Source organism: Callorhinchus milii, unplaced genomic scaffold, assembly GCF_018977255.1.
Source record: "Callorhinchus milii isolate IMCB2004 unplaced genomic scaffold, IMCB_Cmil_1.0 Scaffold6, whole genome shotgun sequence".
Classification (NCBI taxonomy): domain Eukaryota; kingdom Metazoa; phylum Chordata; class Chondrichthyes; order Chimaeriformes; family Callorhinchidae; genus Callorhinchus; species Callorhinchus milii.
This window is the reverse complement of record NW_024704747.1, coordinates 27616397-27632312: the sequence shown is the minus strand read 5'-3', so window position 1 is coordinate 27632312 and position 15916 is coordinate 27616397. Positions and strand designations below refer to the sequence as shown.

At 41.9% G+C, this 15916-nt stretch overlaps 1 protein-coding gene across 2 annotated transcripts in view; it reads left to right on the top strand.

Annotated features, from left to right (window-relative positions):
- Window positions 1–15916, top strand: part of kalrna (kalirin RhoGEF kinase a) — a 102526-nt gene that overhangs the window by 50666 nt on the left and 35944 nt on the right. Inside the window, exons 1-2 of one of the 2 annotated variants that reach the window (XM_042336313.1) lie at window positions 1845–1952; window positions 13905–14151. In XM_042336313.1, the coding sequence (XP_042192247.1) occupies window positions 1857–1952; window positions 13905–14151 (343 nt within the window). In that variant the 5' untranslated portion in view covers window positions 1845–1856. Of the gene's footprint in view, window positions 1–1844; window positions 1953–13904; window positions 14152–15916 lie in introns of those variants that run through there. The other variant, XM_042336312.1, reaches the window with a different exon arrangement.

Below are 15916 nucleotides of genomic sequence, written 5' to 3'. Positions count from 1 at the left end.
GTGGAACTCGGGAACAGCAGGAGTCTATTAGTCACATACTTTTGGCATTGCCTCTGTCGAGACACAGTGTGCAGCCACAACCTCGGTTTAAGTCCCAACAGCGAAACCTCTTACGTTTAAAATCCTTCCAGTGAGTTGAAAAAAGGTGATTATCATGATTGTTCCAATATACATTGAAAGCTTAATCAATAGTTACAATTGAAACTTAATTTGTGTCAAGTATCGGTTGTCTAAATATTCCAGGCACTACGTCCCGAAACTAAAGCTAAATAAATTAAAGTTGTTGTTGGTTCGATCGAGAAACCAGCTTATTGGGAATGCCGATGTAAATCCAAGCCTTACCAGCGTGTGGCATAATGTGTTAGTAATAATAATAATAATCCTTGCATTTGATATTGCGCCTTATCACGTCTTCGAGACGTCTCAAAGAGTGAATTGACTATATATTTTGTGGGCAAAACGTGGCAGCCAATTGCGTGCAGCAGTGTCCCACAAACAGTCTTGGATTAAAATGACGAATTTATTATTTTTTTTTGGAAAGAATTATTACCCCTACTTGCTGCTAAGTAAACAGAGACGTGAGCAGGGTTCTCTTTTCATATTCTGTGATTTTTTTGCACTAAAAAGGATTTATTTCAGCTTTATGTCACCTTGTTTGTAGTAGCAGACTGGCCCCTTTCAATCATCAAGTGGACACTGACTGCCAATTCTGTTCCTGTAATAAATTGTAGGGCTAAAGAAAGGTAATGGTGTGGGTTCTATCATTCGGACTCCAAAAGGAACACGTCCATGTTTAAACAACAACAAAAACAACAAATTACATTTGTGCAGCGCCTTCCACGTAGGGAGGCGCGGTTGAAGAAGAAGGGGGGGTGGCCGAAAACGCAATCAAAGAGGAAAGTCTTGAAACGAGCCTTGAAGGAGGCAAAGGAGGGGGTGGGTGAGTTGGAGGGATTCCGGGATGGAGTTCCAGAGAGTGGGGACAGAAAAGCTGAAGGCCCGACTGCCAATGTTGGGGTTGGCAAGGCGGGGGACATGAAACAGACCAGTGCCCGTCGAGCGAAGGGAGCAGAAAGGTTGGTATGTTATTCATTTTTAGCGCTCCGAGACGCCGACTGGCGTGAAGGGCGCTATTTAAATGCATGTTACTGTTGTACTAGGTCACATAGGTAGGGAGGAGCAAGAACAAAAACACTTAGCGGGAAATTGCTGTCGAAATTCCAGCAATTCACCACTAAACGTGCAAGGACACTGTATAAACACAGCTCATGTGTGTCTAGGAATTGACAGAAGAAAGCTTATGGGATCATTGAAATCATTCGTTCAAATATTTGAATCAATCCTTCAAATATTTAAAATCGTCTTATTTCAGAATCTCTCGGAGGCAAATGAATTACAATTACAAGCACGGGTTATTAATAACCCACATCACATTTTCTGACTCCTTCATCCTTCAATGAAAAGATTTGCTTTGTTTGCTAAATGTTTTGAATCGTCATGCCACTTTAAGCTGGGAGAGTTAAATCCCTGCTGCCTTTCTCTCTGAAGCATCTCAAAACTAGTGTCATTGTGTAACTTCACATGAATTAAAGCAGATGTTCCGTTTTTATTTTCGAACACGAGGCTTTGTTTAGCAGAGAGGGAAGCTGTGAAGTTTTCGGAGGTTTGGCTTGATTGGTACTGCTGATCCAATGATTGGCGGTGTTAGATCTGCTCCGTGTCTCAGGAGGGGCTCCACATCGTAGCCGTTCTTGGCTTAAACACAGCCTCATATGCAACGACAGATCTGCTGGAGCTCAGCACACAGCACATCGCACAACGGTATCAAATAGAGTGCTGGCAACAGTTGTAAAAGCATGAAGGACTTTCAGCTGAGTCCTGGGGTTACTATCCGAACTCTGGGGGCAATGGCAAATATTCTTAGCTCGTTAGCTTTTCCTCATCAAGGACAGGTAAGGCATTGTTTTTGTATTAAAAAAAATAAGACAATTGATCTTTTTCCTCTTGCTCTATTGCATCAGTTGATGGCCGGACCCTTTAATGTTACACTAGCAGTGCATAATTAAACAGAATAATGTTATCTTTCCATTGGGACGGCTGTTTCCCAATTCCCCGCACATCCACTTTAGGCTCTGAGCTATTCTCATTAATTGTCACACGATTCACTTGATGAAGTTAGTAAGTGTATCGTGGAGCCTTGTGGATGTTTTGCTGCAAAGCATTTTGCCAAGAAATTTGTTTACTATAAATTCCCTCATTTAAGCCATGTGCACATGTACAGTGTCCTGCAGAAGTGCAGTCTTCAGCCAATAGCCTTGAAATTGGCTTTAAAGTCATAAGGATGGAATCCTGATGCGTACTGTAATGCTCTGGCAATTCCTTTGCGGACAGCTGGAAATGTTTATGTCAGAGAAAAACAATTCTTTTGTTTTTCCTCCTCCACATGGAAAAGACTTGTGGATTTCTGAAATGTTAGCCTACATTTACCTTCACTCTTCAAATGAAATCGAACTACTAGGTGCATAGAAGTCTATATAATTACTTTGCTTTGTGTTACTAGCTCCTCGTAATAGTAGAGCATTGTCTAAGTCATAACGTTGAGATTTTTCTTCTTTGATTGTGGCTAAATATATCAAAGTGTGAGATGATGCTGAGTGACACATACAGACCAGATAAATCCCAGATAGGAGCCCCAATTGTTGCATTGCAATAAGCTGCGGAGAAAATGCCAATGGACTAGGCAGAGATTGCCTTGGGTTAGCTTTTGTGGATCAATACTGCACACACCTGGAGATCTGCAGGATTCGATATGCACACACCCTTTACAGACACTATATTTTACTTCCCATTGCAACTTCAACGACAATTCAATCTATCAGCTTTCACAAGGATAGAAATTGCAATTGGAATTGGAATTAGAAATTGGAGTTTTAAGGAAAGAGTCTATTTTGTTGTTTGTCAAGCAGAGAGCTTTTACATCCAATGCAAACTTATAGCATGGATTTGTCCACGAACCCAATGCACCTGTACTGTTCTATTAAAATTACATATGGAAAAAACTGCACCCAATTAGAAAACGTTTTCCTGCCCCCGTTGAATCACAGCTTGTGTGCAATACCATTCTCAAGTTAGAAATATCAGCAAATGCGGTTGCTTTATGAGACATCATTTTTTTATTCCCTGAAGTGGATAGATTTTTGTTAGATAAGCATATCAAGGGATATGAGGCAAAGGCGGGTCATTGGAGTTGAGGTACGGATCAGCTATGATCTAATAGAATGGCGGAACAGGCTCGAAGGGCTGAATGGCCGCCTCCTGTTCCTACGTTTGTGAGGATTTCATGATGATATCTGTTGACCTAGTTTTTTTTTCAATTCACTTCAGGGTAGCTTGTGGCCTAATTGTGTCCTGTGGTAAGAACATTGAAAACCCTTGAAACAATTTATCATTTAGACCACTGTGGAGCACTGACGAAAGTGCGAGACTGCTGATGTAAATTCAGTGCAGAGTCAGACAATGCCTCTTTGAGATGAATGAACTGTTGAAATCCCCAGTGATGCACCAGTTACGTGTCAAGTTTTCTTGAATGTTTAAATGGGATCCACTTTAATGAAAGTAAGGGATTTACAGCGACAGTCTTATCTGGCCCACTCTACTGAAAGGCCAACCTTGGTGGGGTGGCGGGTAGGGGGACGGGGGTGGAGGAGAGAGAATCACTGAAGCATTGACCTGAAAAATCAAAATAGAAATGTTTGTTCTTTTAATACTAAAATCTGTAAAATATGGCAATTGATTCAATACCAATCTTCAAAAGGGAATCAGACAGGTACTTGCGAAGGAAAAACTTGCGAGGATATGGAGAAAGAGCGGGGGAGTAGGACTAGTTGGTAGCTCTTCCAAAGGACCAGCACAGGTATGATGGGCCGAATGGCTTCCCTCTGTGTTGTAAGATTGTATGATTCTATGATTGTTGCCAATGAAATGGCTCCTTCCTTATTTAGCATTTACTTCAGGTGGGACAAAATGTGAACATTCTTCATTCCACTGAGATCCTGCTCTATTATTCGATTCCGCTGTCCTCGAGCAGCCCATATTGATCATTGTTTAGTTGAGCGAGTCAGTGTGATGTGTTTCACGGAAACAAGAAATCCCTTGCCTTCGAAGCAGAAAGTTCACCCACCAGATCAGGGATGGAGAAGAAGCAGAATTCATTTTTTTAATAAAAAATACTGTGGTTAGCAACAGTAATTATTTGACGATCTGGTTAATCCACAACCCTGTAGAACGGAGATTAGTACAGCTGTGAAAGGAATGTGGCATATTTTCAATACGAACCACGCGTCTTTAATTGAGTTAGTTAATAATTTCGCTCCCCATGCACAGCTTGGATTTCGAGTCTCTACACATGTCTGACGTGATGGGAGTGATTGCTGAGTGGGAGCTCAAAAATAGTCCCGAGAAGCCATCACACTGATACCAAAATCTATTTTTCGAAATAACATCAACTTGACACAAAGTCCATTTTACAGACTAAAGTAGATGCCAATACAGAGGCGCCCACCATCATATTCTAGTAATGTTGGCACATAATCTATAGTAGAGCTTTCTCTTTATTTACATGCGCCATCTAGGTGACGCCATCCGCAGCCACAGGTAATGCAGATGACATTAAAATCTGCTTCTCCTCCTGCAGCTGTGACTCCGCTCATGTTCTGTCATCTTGTTCACAGAATCACAGCCAATTCAAAACTCCACTGCCCACATATTCACCCGCTCTAACTCCGTGCCCCCATCACACCAGGCTCCGCTGGCTAACTATCACAGAACCGATCAACTTCAAGAACCTCACATTTGTCTATAAATCCCTTCACGCCCTGGTATCATCTTACTCTCACCTACTTACTCACCAATCCACCACCCGCCACATCCGCTCGGCTGGCTCCGGTCTCCTGCTTGTCCCTCATCACCTCTGCTCCACCATCGGCGGCCGTGCCTTCAGCCACTACGTCCCGAAACTTTGGAACTCACTCCCTCGATCCCTCCTTGCCCCCTTCTTCATTTTCAGATCTCACTTGATGACTTTTGTCGTTGACCGTGCTTACGGTCACCTCCTTCCTCCTACCCCTCTGGCTCGGGGTCAGGCTCCATCACTGTTATACTCTCCAACAACAACAACAACAACAAAAAGATTACATTGGTACAGCGCCTTTCACGTTGGGAGGACGTCCCAAGGCGCTGGACAGTGACAGCATTTCAGACCCGAGCTGGGGTCGGGGGTGGGGGGCGAAGGGAGGGGATGGGGGTGGCCGATGGAATGGTCGAAAAGGAGGATCTTGAGGCGGGACTTGAAGGAGGCTAAGGAGGGGGCGAGGCGGAGTGACTGGGGGATGGAATTCCAGAGGTTGGGGGCAGAGTGGCTGAAGGCTCTCCCGCCAATGGTGGGGCGGGTAGGTCGGGGGACGTGAAGCAGCCGGAGCCGGCTGAGCGGAGGGAGTGGGCCGGTTGGTTGGGGGTTAAGAGGTCGCAGAGGTAGAGTGGGGCGAGGCCAAGCTTCTCACTGATATATGGCAACTCTTTGGTATCAGTGAGTTAACCTTTAAGACGTCCTCTTGAACCCAATTTACTGTAATCACTTACTTGCAGAGCCAACAATTCCCTTGCTGTAGTTCCCACAATTTTTCCTTTCCCCGAAATTGGGAACAGTAGTTGGCTTCAGTCATGGTAGTTTTGCTTTCAATGAATTTTAATTTTATTTGCACAGGTGTGGATGTCTTCTTATTGTTCCCCGTGGTATTATTATTCAGTGGTTATTCTTGTCACATCTGCCATATATATAGCCCCACCTTCTCTCTCTGGAGTGGCTATCATGACGCATGTGGTGTAACAATCTATTGTTGGTGTTTCTGTACTGTGAGAGCCACAGCAGGTGAGAGGTAGGTGTTTGACTGAGTCGAGAGCCACTGAAAGTCTTGTTGGCAAAGTGGAATTATAATTATAATGCTTTGCTGATTCAACCTTGTTTTTTTTCCAAAAGGATTTACGTCCTAAGATTAGAATTGAAGCTTCTGGGGACCAGCGTAGTTAAAGAATGATGACTTGCTCTGTGCAGTTGGGAAATAGTAGCTGTGAAACGTAGCCATTCGGGGCTGAATAAGGCACAACTCAATGTTGAATTGACACCAGTTGAGTTTTTAAAGTTTGTTATCTTTGGAATCCAGGTGAATGTGTAATCAGTTTACTCTCTCTCCGAGGAAAATCTGTGGAAAGAATATGATTTTTTTTAAACAATACAAACCAGATGCTTTCACCAACAGTAGTTTGTGCTTGTGACTGCAACTCCAGGCATAAATGAGCAATGGCAGTTAAGTAACCTTTTGTGATCTTGTCTGTGCCAATTCATTGTGTGTTCTTGCTTACATCTCTTGAATTGGAATCTTTCCAGGGTTACAGTTTTAACAGTAATATAAAATTAATAATCCTTGCATTCGATATACGTCTTTGAGACATCTCAAAGCGCTTCGGAGAATATTGTAAAGTGAATTGACTCTGTATTTTGTGGGCAAAACTTTTGTTGTCTTTGCCTAAGAGCCCTAACCAGATTAACCTGAAACGTGAAGAGATGCTGAAAGCCAACCTAATTGAAAATGACTATTGGCTAGTCTTTGTAAATCCTCTGGTGTTTTATATTTGCAAAGTCCCTTTGATTAAGACGAAATGTGTTTGTGAATTGTTCAACCCAGCAGATCAATCTTGGATGAGGAAATGGAGCATTTGCTTTCATACACAAGTTGATTGCAACATGTGCTTAACTTTCAGCCAAATCACAACATTAGCAGCAAATTGAGCTGGTTTGTGCTTTTGTAGCAGAACGTTCCTGTTTGTGTCAGTTTCAATTCAATTTCTGATCTGTACAGCAAGGAGGAAAATTTCAGTGTGGAGGTTTTCACGGGGTTTTTCTTAATTTCCTTTTAAATAGTGAGTTGAGGCTAAAGGGAATGGGTATTTAGAACGATAGGAATAGTTTTAGAAAGGTGAATTGTACTTTGCAGCAAAATGAGTCCAAACAAATTTAATTTGTGTTGGTAAATTTCATAAATAAGGAAGCTATAAGTATGGTGAAAACCGAGACATGACAGTTCTGTTGAATGACTGCTTCACAATTAAGAATCGGATATAATCCAACCATCAGTTTATTTTAATAATAATTAATCCTTGCATTTGATATAGCGCCTTATCACGTCTTCGAGCTGTCTCAAAGCACTTCACAGAATATACTGTCAAGTGAATTGATTGTATATTTTGTGGGCGAAACGCGGCAGCCAATTATTATAGATGTTTTTATCTGTTTGTTGGAAAGCAGTAGTCCTTCAGATAACCTCGTGTTCAGCTGCCTGCTGGAAGCATGCACCAGGACGGGGGGGAAATATTAGAACGATCAACATTATATATCTGCCCAGTCGACTGTTGCTGCAGTGGACATGTACTCTGTCACTATTCATTCAACTGTGTTGTACTGGAGGTCAGGTTCCCACCCAGACTGATGGGATAATAGTCTTTTGCTGCCAGTTGCAGGAATCCTAAGTGGACATGTTTGGCAGTCGCAACTCAGCTCTTCATGGGAACAGGCTCAGAGAATAAAACTGCCAGTAATTCTATTCAGATCTCCTACAGGCAACGAGGATGGCTGCTGTGGACAAGGGTGGAGGCAATATTCTTCTGAGATTGGGCAGAGGGAGTTTTACTCTCCATCTTGTAATTTTCCAAATGAATTGAGAGTGCTTGGGACGTCCTCCTGACGTGAAAGGCGCTTTATAAATGGAATCTTGTTGTTGTTGTTGTTGCTTAATGTTGACACAGATGCATGAGAGTAAAACACAATGCTTTCCCTCTCCACTTGCCTTCACGAACACCAAAATTTGTAAAGATTAATAATCATCCTTGCATTTGATCTAGCGCCTTATAATAATAATTATTATTATTATCACGTGGTTGAGCTGTCTCAAAACTGTTATCCATTCATCGTGTCTGCTTAAACAATGTCTTTAAAGTGTCCTTTAATCGTTTTGATTGTGCAAGTAACCCAGGAAACATTATAAAAGGGTGTACTGTACAAAAATCACTGCGGTGTTGGGAGCTTCTTAGACTAAACAGATCTCTGAGTTTAAGGGGAAAAAATTTACCGCTGAACCCATTTAATTATTTAAGTGGAGAGTAACCAATTGTAAAAGATGAAAGGGATTGCATTGGCAAATTTAACAGGAAAGTTTCAAATCAAGATGAAAGGCCTCTCTCCCAAAGCGTTCAAGGGCAGTTGGATCTCAGAAGCCAGCTAGCATTTCCAACTGGAACATCTGACTGATTGAAAATCTCTTTCAAGTTTCATTTGAGAAGTACGCCTGGTGCCCCTGGTTTGTTCTCTGGTGGGACTTGGTGAAATACCAACTTAATGGAACATTGAATGGAGTTTGCAATGGATGCTCAATCTGTTCTGCACACATATATATCAAAAGTTAGTTGCACGTTTTAAAAGGTCCTTTCAAATCCAAGACTTGAAAGAGTTATAATATGCGAATAATGGGCAACCACATTAAAAACTGCTAAATATGATAATGTATAATAATAATCCTTGTGTTTGATATAGAGCCTTATCACATCATTGGGATGTCTCAAAGCGCTTCACATAATTCAGTGTAAAGTGAATTGACTGCGTAGTTTGGTGTTTGGAGAATCTCGTTACTGAAGTAACCCCAGCAATGTTCAACTGCTGGACAAACGTAAACTACTTATTATCCTGTAATGTGAGAGATGACTTGTATTGTGCAAGTAGTTTTAGCTTGTTTTTTCCCCACTTCTGTAAGACGGATGCTTCCCTAATTCTCACTCTGAGATTCCCATAATGTGTTGGCTTTATCTCACTGCCTGATCAAGCCTTTGAGAACTGTGAAGTAACTTATGGGAAAGATCCAGATTTTGCAGATGTTGATCAAACTGGATTAATTGTGCAGTACATACTGTACTTGCATGTGGTGCATCTGCCCTTTTCCTGCAATGAATACAAGCTTTAGTCAGTAGATTGCCTGGTAAATGGTTTTACGCCTTCCTGATAATCAGCCGCAGAAGTTTGCATAACATTATTTATGTGCAGAGCTTTAGTGCAACTTGTAAAACACGGGACTGGGTCTCAACAACTTTTATAGGGGCTGAAACGCGAAGCACGTTGAGAGTAAATCACCTGACATCCTGCTGCTGTTATTAAAGGTGACACCATGACATTTAAATGTACATTAAATTAAAATCCATAGTCAACTTAAAAAAAAATCTTCTAACTTACTAACTAACTAATACACATAATGGATGGTGAGTGCTGAGGTACATGAACATTTCAAAGTTCAAAAAAACAACGTGGTAGAGGTGGCATTTGTGTATAGTTACAAGGGTTTGGCATAGAGTGATACAACTTGGAACTAGGCCATTTGACCCAACTAGTCTGTGTCAGTGTTTATACTCGACACAAGCTCCCATCCTTTCTGTTCCCAGCTCCTATACCTCTCTAATCCCATCTCCCTCATGCATAAAAATCCAAACAGTTTGAATAAAAAGCAAAGAGTGAGATTAGACACGTGGGGCCCTTGTTTTTAGTTTTAAATTCTGCTTTTAGTAGTAATGAAACTTGGTAAAAGAATAACTTTTACTGTACTACCGTCTTTTTCAGTTTCAAAACTACTTTCTTCCATAAGGGGAAGTTCACCTAAAAGAGAAGTGTCAAAGGATGAGACAGAATGAAATCAATTGAAAGTGAATGATACACAGGCAGAGACAGCAGCAAATTTGCATCCATCTATGTCCTGCAAACAACAATGGGATTAATGGAATGGGATTAATAGTTAACTCGTTTGAATTTGCAGTGAATGTGAATGAGGATGGAAATATAAGGTGCAACATGAGGTAAAATAGCATGAACGTGCCAGCCAGCCCCCATAGGGAAGGAAGTTTCCGCAGATCGTGTGGCAGTCTGTGGGTTAAATGCCATTCTATCGTAAAATAGGTTTACGATACAGTATTTTGCTCCAAATGTTTTCCTGATGTTGATAGCTCTGGTGCTACCTCTTAAGTGAATTGCAACTAAACCACCCAGTGATTTGTGATACAGTATATTCGCTTGGAATTAAAATTGGAAAAGTAGTAGATTGAACTGCTTGACTTGACTGTAAAATCTCCACAGTAGCTCAATGCAAACCAAGTCTTTTGGGTTCATGTGCTGGATGGAGCGCATTGAGTGGAATTTATTCGATGATCAGGATTCAAAATTCTTTGAAGGAAACCTTCAAGAACAACCTTTAAGATCATGTGCCCGAAAGTCTCTAATATACATACAGTAAAACTCAAGATTTTCTTCCTCATTTTATTGGCACATTTCTTTATAAATGACCTTGCTTCCTTCTCTCCGCCTTCCAATTTTTTCCAGTTTTTGTTTCCCCTTCTCTGTCTCTCCCTTTCTCTCTCTGCTATTTACCATCCCAGATTCTCCAGTATTTGTAGCTTTGGTGATATTATGCTCCAGGGTAAATCCAACTGTAATAAGAGAGGTTTTATTTCAGCATACGTCCTCCTCTGTGGAGAACTTGTCAGAGTTCCAAGATTTGACTGGGCAGGATTTTGAGTGCAAGAGGAGATGATCATTAGGTCTTGAAGGCTGCAAAGCGGTGAAAACAGAGCTGCTGTCTGCTCGCTTGTATCACTTCCGATCGGTCATGAAGAGTTCCTTTTGAGACCACAGTTCAGCATGTGACCTCTCGCTTTACTACAACACAGGGCTTCTCTATGTGCTTCGAGCAGTTCAATTCTCTGCAGAGCTCCTGCACGGTGAACAGTGTTTGCTTGGCAGTAAGTGCCCCTCGTGTCGTAAGTGTGCAATGGCTGGTAGGCAATGAGTGGCCCTGGCTTTCGCTGTGTGATATTCCAAGACTGTATAAAAGTAATCGTGGAGAGGTAGGAATTGTTTTGTATCTTTTATAATTTGCTGTACTTTGTGTTTTTTTTTAAAAAAAGCTGTTTTCTGGTATAGATTCACTTCTTTACCACCAGCTAGGGACCTTGTGACTCTTGTGCAATATGAAAGGGGAAACCCAAAGGAATATACAGTCGTTTAGGAAAATAAGCTCAGACAATGCTTTTCTGTCTTATTGCATGGATTTTGTTTTGTGTGTATCATGGGAATCTCGTGCTCAAAGACTTCATCAGCCACAGTTGGCCGCATTGAAGTGTGTCCGTCCTGCTTTTTATATTCTCCAGTTGGCCAACTGTTAAACCTAATTTCTGCCGACTGATGAACCAGGCATTCCAAGGCTCTCCCCTCTCTCTGCCTTGGAATCACTGCCCTCGATTTCCTACGGTTTGAGGGTTAATTTGTAGCGCAAAGAGAGGGAAGAACCTACTTTTTAAGTGTCTCCACCCGGTCTCTTCAGCTTCAAGTCTCAATCATGAATGATGAGCATTATATGGCAAACAGTTGTTGAATGGTTAAGTTGGGAAGTCGTGAGGTTCATTTGGATTTTCTTTCTTATTAATAACACATTTCAGCTGTTGTCGTGCGACTTCTGTGTTCGAAGCTGATGTCGACGAGAAAGAAACCGCAATTTTATTCCATCTCATGCTTGTTCTACTCCCTGCAGTGTCGGCTCTTGAGCAAGTACCAATCTAAGATAATAAGCAATAATAATGAGTTATAATGGACGGCAGTGAGTTTGGGTTGAGTAAGCAGGAATCCTGTTATCAGTCGATTGGCGGATCCATTCCAGGGGTAATAATTCCTCCCCAAAAAATGATGATAATAATAGTTTGGTCACGCAATCCATGACCGTTTGTGGCACACTGCTGTGCACAATTGGCTGCATGTTTCGCCCACAAACTACACAGTCACTGCACTTTACAGTATATTCTGTGAAGCACTTTGAGACATCTTAATGACGTGATAAGGCACTATATCAAATAAGAACATAAGAACATAAGAATTAGGAGCAGGAGTATTCCATTCGGCCCCTCGAGCCTGTACCCCGCCATTCAATAAGATCATGGCTGATCTTCAGACCTAACTCTAATTACCTGCCCTATCCCCATATCCCCTAATCCCTCTGTTTTTTAAAATGCCAGTATTATTATTATAAGATAGTCATTCTAAGCAATTCTTCAGCACAAAAGGTTACAGGATACGTGATCAGGTCCCGTTAACCACAGTGTAGAGACATCAATAGCTGTGTTGGGTGGTCGAGATCTATGGGGGGGGGGGGGTGGCGGGAATAAAAAAAAGTTGCTGTTTAACGCGTCACGGAAATTATCAATTCAATCGATTGAATCGATCAATTCACTGCAAGGTTAGAATTGTTAATTCCGAATTGTTCCTTTGAGCTCGTGCAGTCAGATGTCTGGCAGAAGGCTTCTGGGCTTCCACTACTTGTGTTAACTGAGATTGCAGACCAGCAAGGGATCGATCGCCAGTGCTTGATGCCAAAGATAGTCACTGTTATTCATCGCAGTTGATGACGGAAAATTCCTCGCTGGAAAACCAATGCCTCTTCACTGGTTTCTTTGACGTTTGCTTTACGATAGTTCCTCACATAAATATTTACAAGTGAAACTTGTTCGCTTGTTTGGTGGCTGCTTAAACAAAAAGTTCCTGATAGTGGTTTCTGGTTACTTGTCTGTTTCTGCGATAGTGATTAGAGCCACCATTATACCCTTTACTGAGCTAAAGAATTAGCTGTTTTCAGCTTTTTTTTAAAAGGCAATTACTGTGCTAATGGGGGGGGCGGGAGGGATGCACTGGTCAACATTTCCTATGATGTAACTTTTAGTATTACAGTAATCATGCAATCCGCCCTCATTATTACTGCCAATAAATATGATGGATGGGGTCATAAAGCAATGAAACGAGTTCAGCCAAACAGCTGGTGTAATACTGTATCACAGACTGGGAGTAAAACTCTAGTGTTTTTGTTATCGGAAAACTTTGAGCCTGAGTTTGCCACGCTCTCTTTCTCTCTCTCTCTCTCTCTCTCTCTCTCGCTTTCATCCTCTTACCCCTTCCAGCAGTCTTCAGTACGATAACTGTTACAGCTATATAAAAGCTCAAGAAACAACAATTCCAAAATTACATTTATAGAGCGCCTTTCACGTCGGGAGGATGTCCCAAAGCGCTGAACAGTCAGATGTCGGGGTCCGAGCATGGGGGGAGGGGTGGTGTAGGGGTGAGGGAAGGCAGAGAGGTGGGAGGGAGACCAAAGACGAGCTGCACACGGGATTGTAAGATCAGTTTGGATTGAGGAGATCCTTTGGCCCATTTAGATCTTGGCCTTCCAGAACGCCCACCCCTACCGTCCTCCCATTACAAAATCAAACCGTTTCTAAATGAGTCCAACAAGCTGTTCCCAACAATCTTTTCTAGCAACTCGTTCAAATCGTCAATTACTCTCTGGTTAAAGACACGTGACCCAGTGAATTGTTCTGAGCTGCCCTTTGCTATCATGAATCTGTGCATTTCTGTTCGGCCGTTAGATATGTCTAAAAGTTGTTTTTTTTAGGTTGATTTTCTCAACCCTTATTGTGATACAAAGGAAAAATGCTAAGCAAGAAAATCCAGAGGATGGTTGAAGAACAAGATGTCTTTTCTACGACAAAGTTGAATGTGGACTAAACGTTGTCTTATGAAATGCCATCAATAATAATTAACGTTGTATATTCAACAGCATTGGATATATATGCCCCACTAGATATATATGTATATATATATATTTGGATAGATAAAAAAGCTTTCCGAGACACTGCCCGTGTGAAGGGCGCGATATAAATGCAAGTTGTTGTTGTATATCTTTGCTACAATATCGTTCTCCTCTCTCTCCCCCCATCAGCTTTCAGGAGGGTGTGAATTGACGGTCGTGTTGCAAGACTTCGTAGCGAACAACACCAGTGAACTCAGCATCCAAGTAGGGCAGACTGTGGAGCTGCTGGAGAGACCCAGCGAGCGACCCGGGTGGTGCCTGGTCAGAACGACAGACCGCAGCCCCCCTTCCGAAGGCCTGGTCCCCAGCAGCACTCTCTGCATATCACACTCCCGCAGCAGTGTGGAGATGGAATGTTTCTTCCCATCTGGAAAAGGTAAATAGACTCTTTAAATGCTTGCTTTGGCCCGGGATCAGGGAGAGAGACAGACTGGAGCCTATTCGAGGGTCATTCGGTTCAGCCGGAGCATAGCTTTGTGAAACTGCATCATTTTAAATGGATTTCCACGTCTGCCCGTGGAGCGAAGGAGGACATTTCAGTGTGCAATCAGTCGTAATGTTTTTATGCCTTTTGCTGCAATAAAACTCGGCTAATTGAAGGCCTCATATGGTGAGCTGTCAGCACATGCTATAATTGTGAGTTCCTATTAAGTGATTGATGGGTATGTAACATGTCTATTGTTCAGCAGAGAACTTTGTAGGGACCACATATTTACAGTTATTTGCTTTTTTTTATACAGTATGTGTCTCCTGCGCACCAGCAGCTTATGTTTCCCGTGACCAGGTCCTGTTATTTACAGTTTGGTTATGTGTGTACTATCAAATAATTTGAACGTGTGCTATATGTTGATGATTTCTCCCTCCCCCCCCCACCCCACACACGCACAGGGAGGGAGCACAGTGTTTAATTATATCTCCTTATGTTATCTTCTCTGTTTCAGTCCCGAGTTAACTACAAAGACACGGTCACTACAGTTGCCAGTCATTACATGTGAGGGGCTTTGATGTTATAGGCACTATATCAGATGGAAGGATTATTACAATTTTTCATGGTAGCTATGCGGTACTTCAAAACTAGAATAGTAAAAGTGCCCTGAAATGGCATTTTAAAGTGTTTTAATTGTTTTTTTTCGCTCACCCTATGTTCTGCACTAATAGAATCAGAGGAGTTTATGGAAAGAAGTCCCGATACAGCTGAAAAAACACACTCTTTAGCGAATCACACCACATGGCTTAGATCTGTAGGACCACAGCATATAGTTTATTTTTTTTCTTTCTCCCCTTTTACTTGTGCACGTTTTCTGGTTTGATCTATGCTGCTCTCTCTCTCTCTCTCTCGGCTCTCTGTTTGCTATGCAAAGGAACAAATTTTTTTTTTAATCATTCGGCGCTGAAATAGAACTGTTTGTGTTTCAATCGCTTTTGCTGCTAATTTGATGAAGTGGGAATCCTGACTCGTCGTCAGAAAACGACATTGAGGACTGGAGCGTTGTAGCTTTAAAGTAGCATGAGTAAATGTTTCTGTCTAATCGACTCCTGCTAAAGTAATCTATAGTCACTGCGCTAAAGTTGTCCTCGGCCTCAGCTGTTTCTGATTGTGTGTGAGTTGCTGGAGTGCTGTGTAAAATGCTCAGTCATTGCAAGCAAAGTTCTTGGGGATACTGTGTGATCTGGCCACGGGATTGCAAACCTTATTGCTGCTAAATGCCATCACATTACAACCAATGGTCTGAATGAAAGCATATTTGGGGGTCGAAAAGGCGATGTGTACAAACCTGATTCAAGTCACTCACTGTGATTTCCACTTTGTGGATATTGTATATTAATAATAATAATTAGACTAATCCTTCCATTTGATACAGCGCCTTATCTCGTCGCTGAGACGTCTCAAAGCGCTTCATTTAACCGAAGAGTGAAGACAGCACTCACTGAACCACACTTGACTTGAATGGATTTGAGGGGTGAATTTTTATTTGATGTTGGTTCTGCAATCTCAGGTCAAAAGTGACGGCATTTTGAATTTCAAGGCTGAGGAACAAGTTGTATCGGAGTCCTCTCCAACCCACACAAAGGCTTTTGTGGGGAAGGGACATGGGAAAATGCAAAGTTTTATTAGCACTTTCTGCACTTCAGATCTCTAA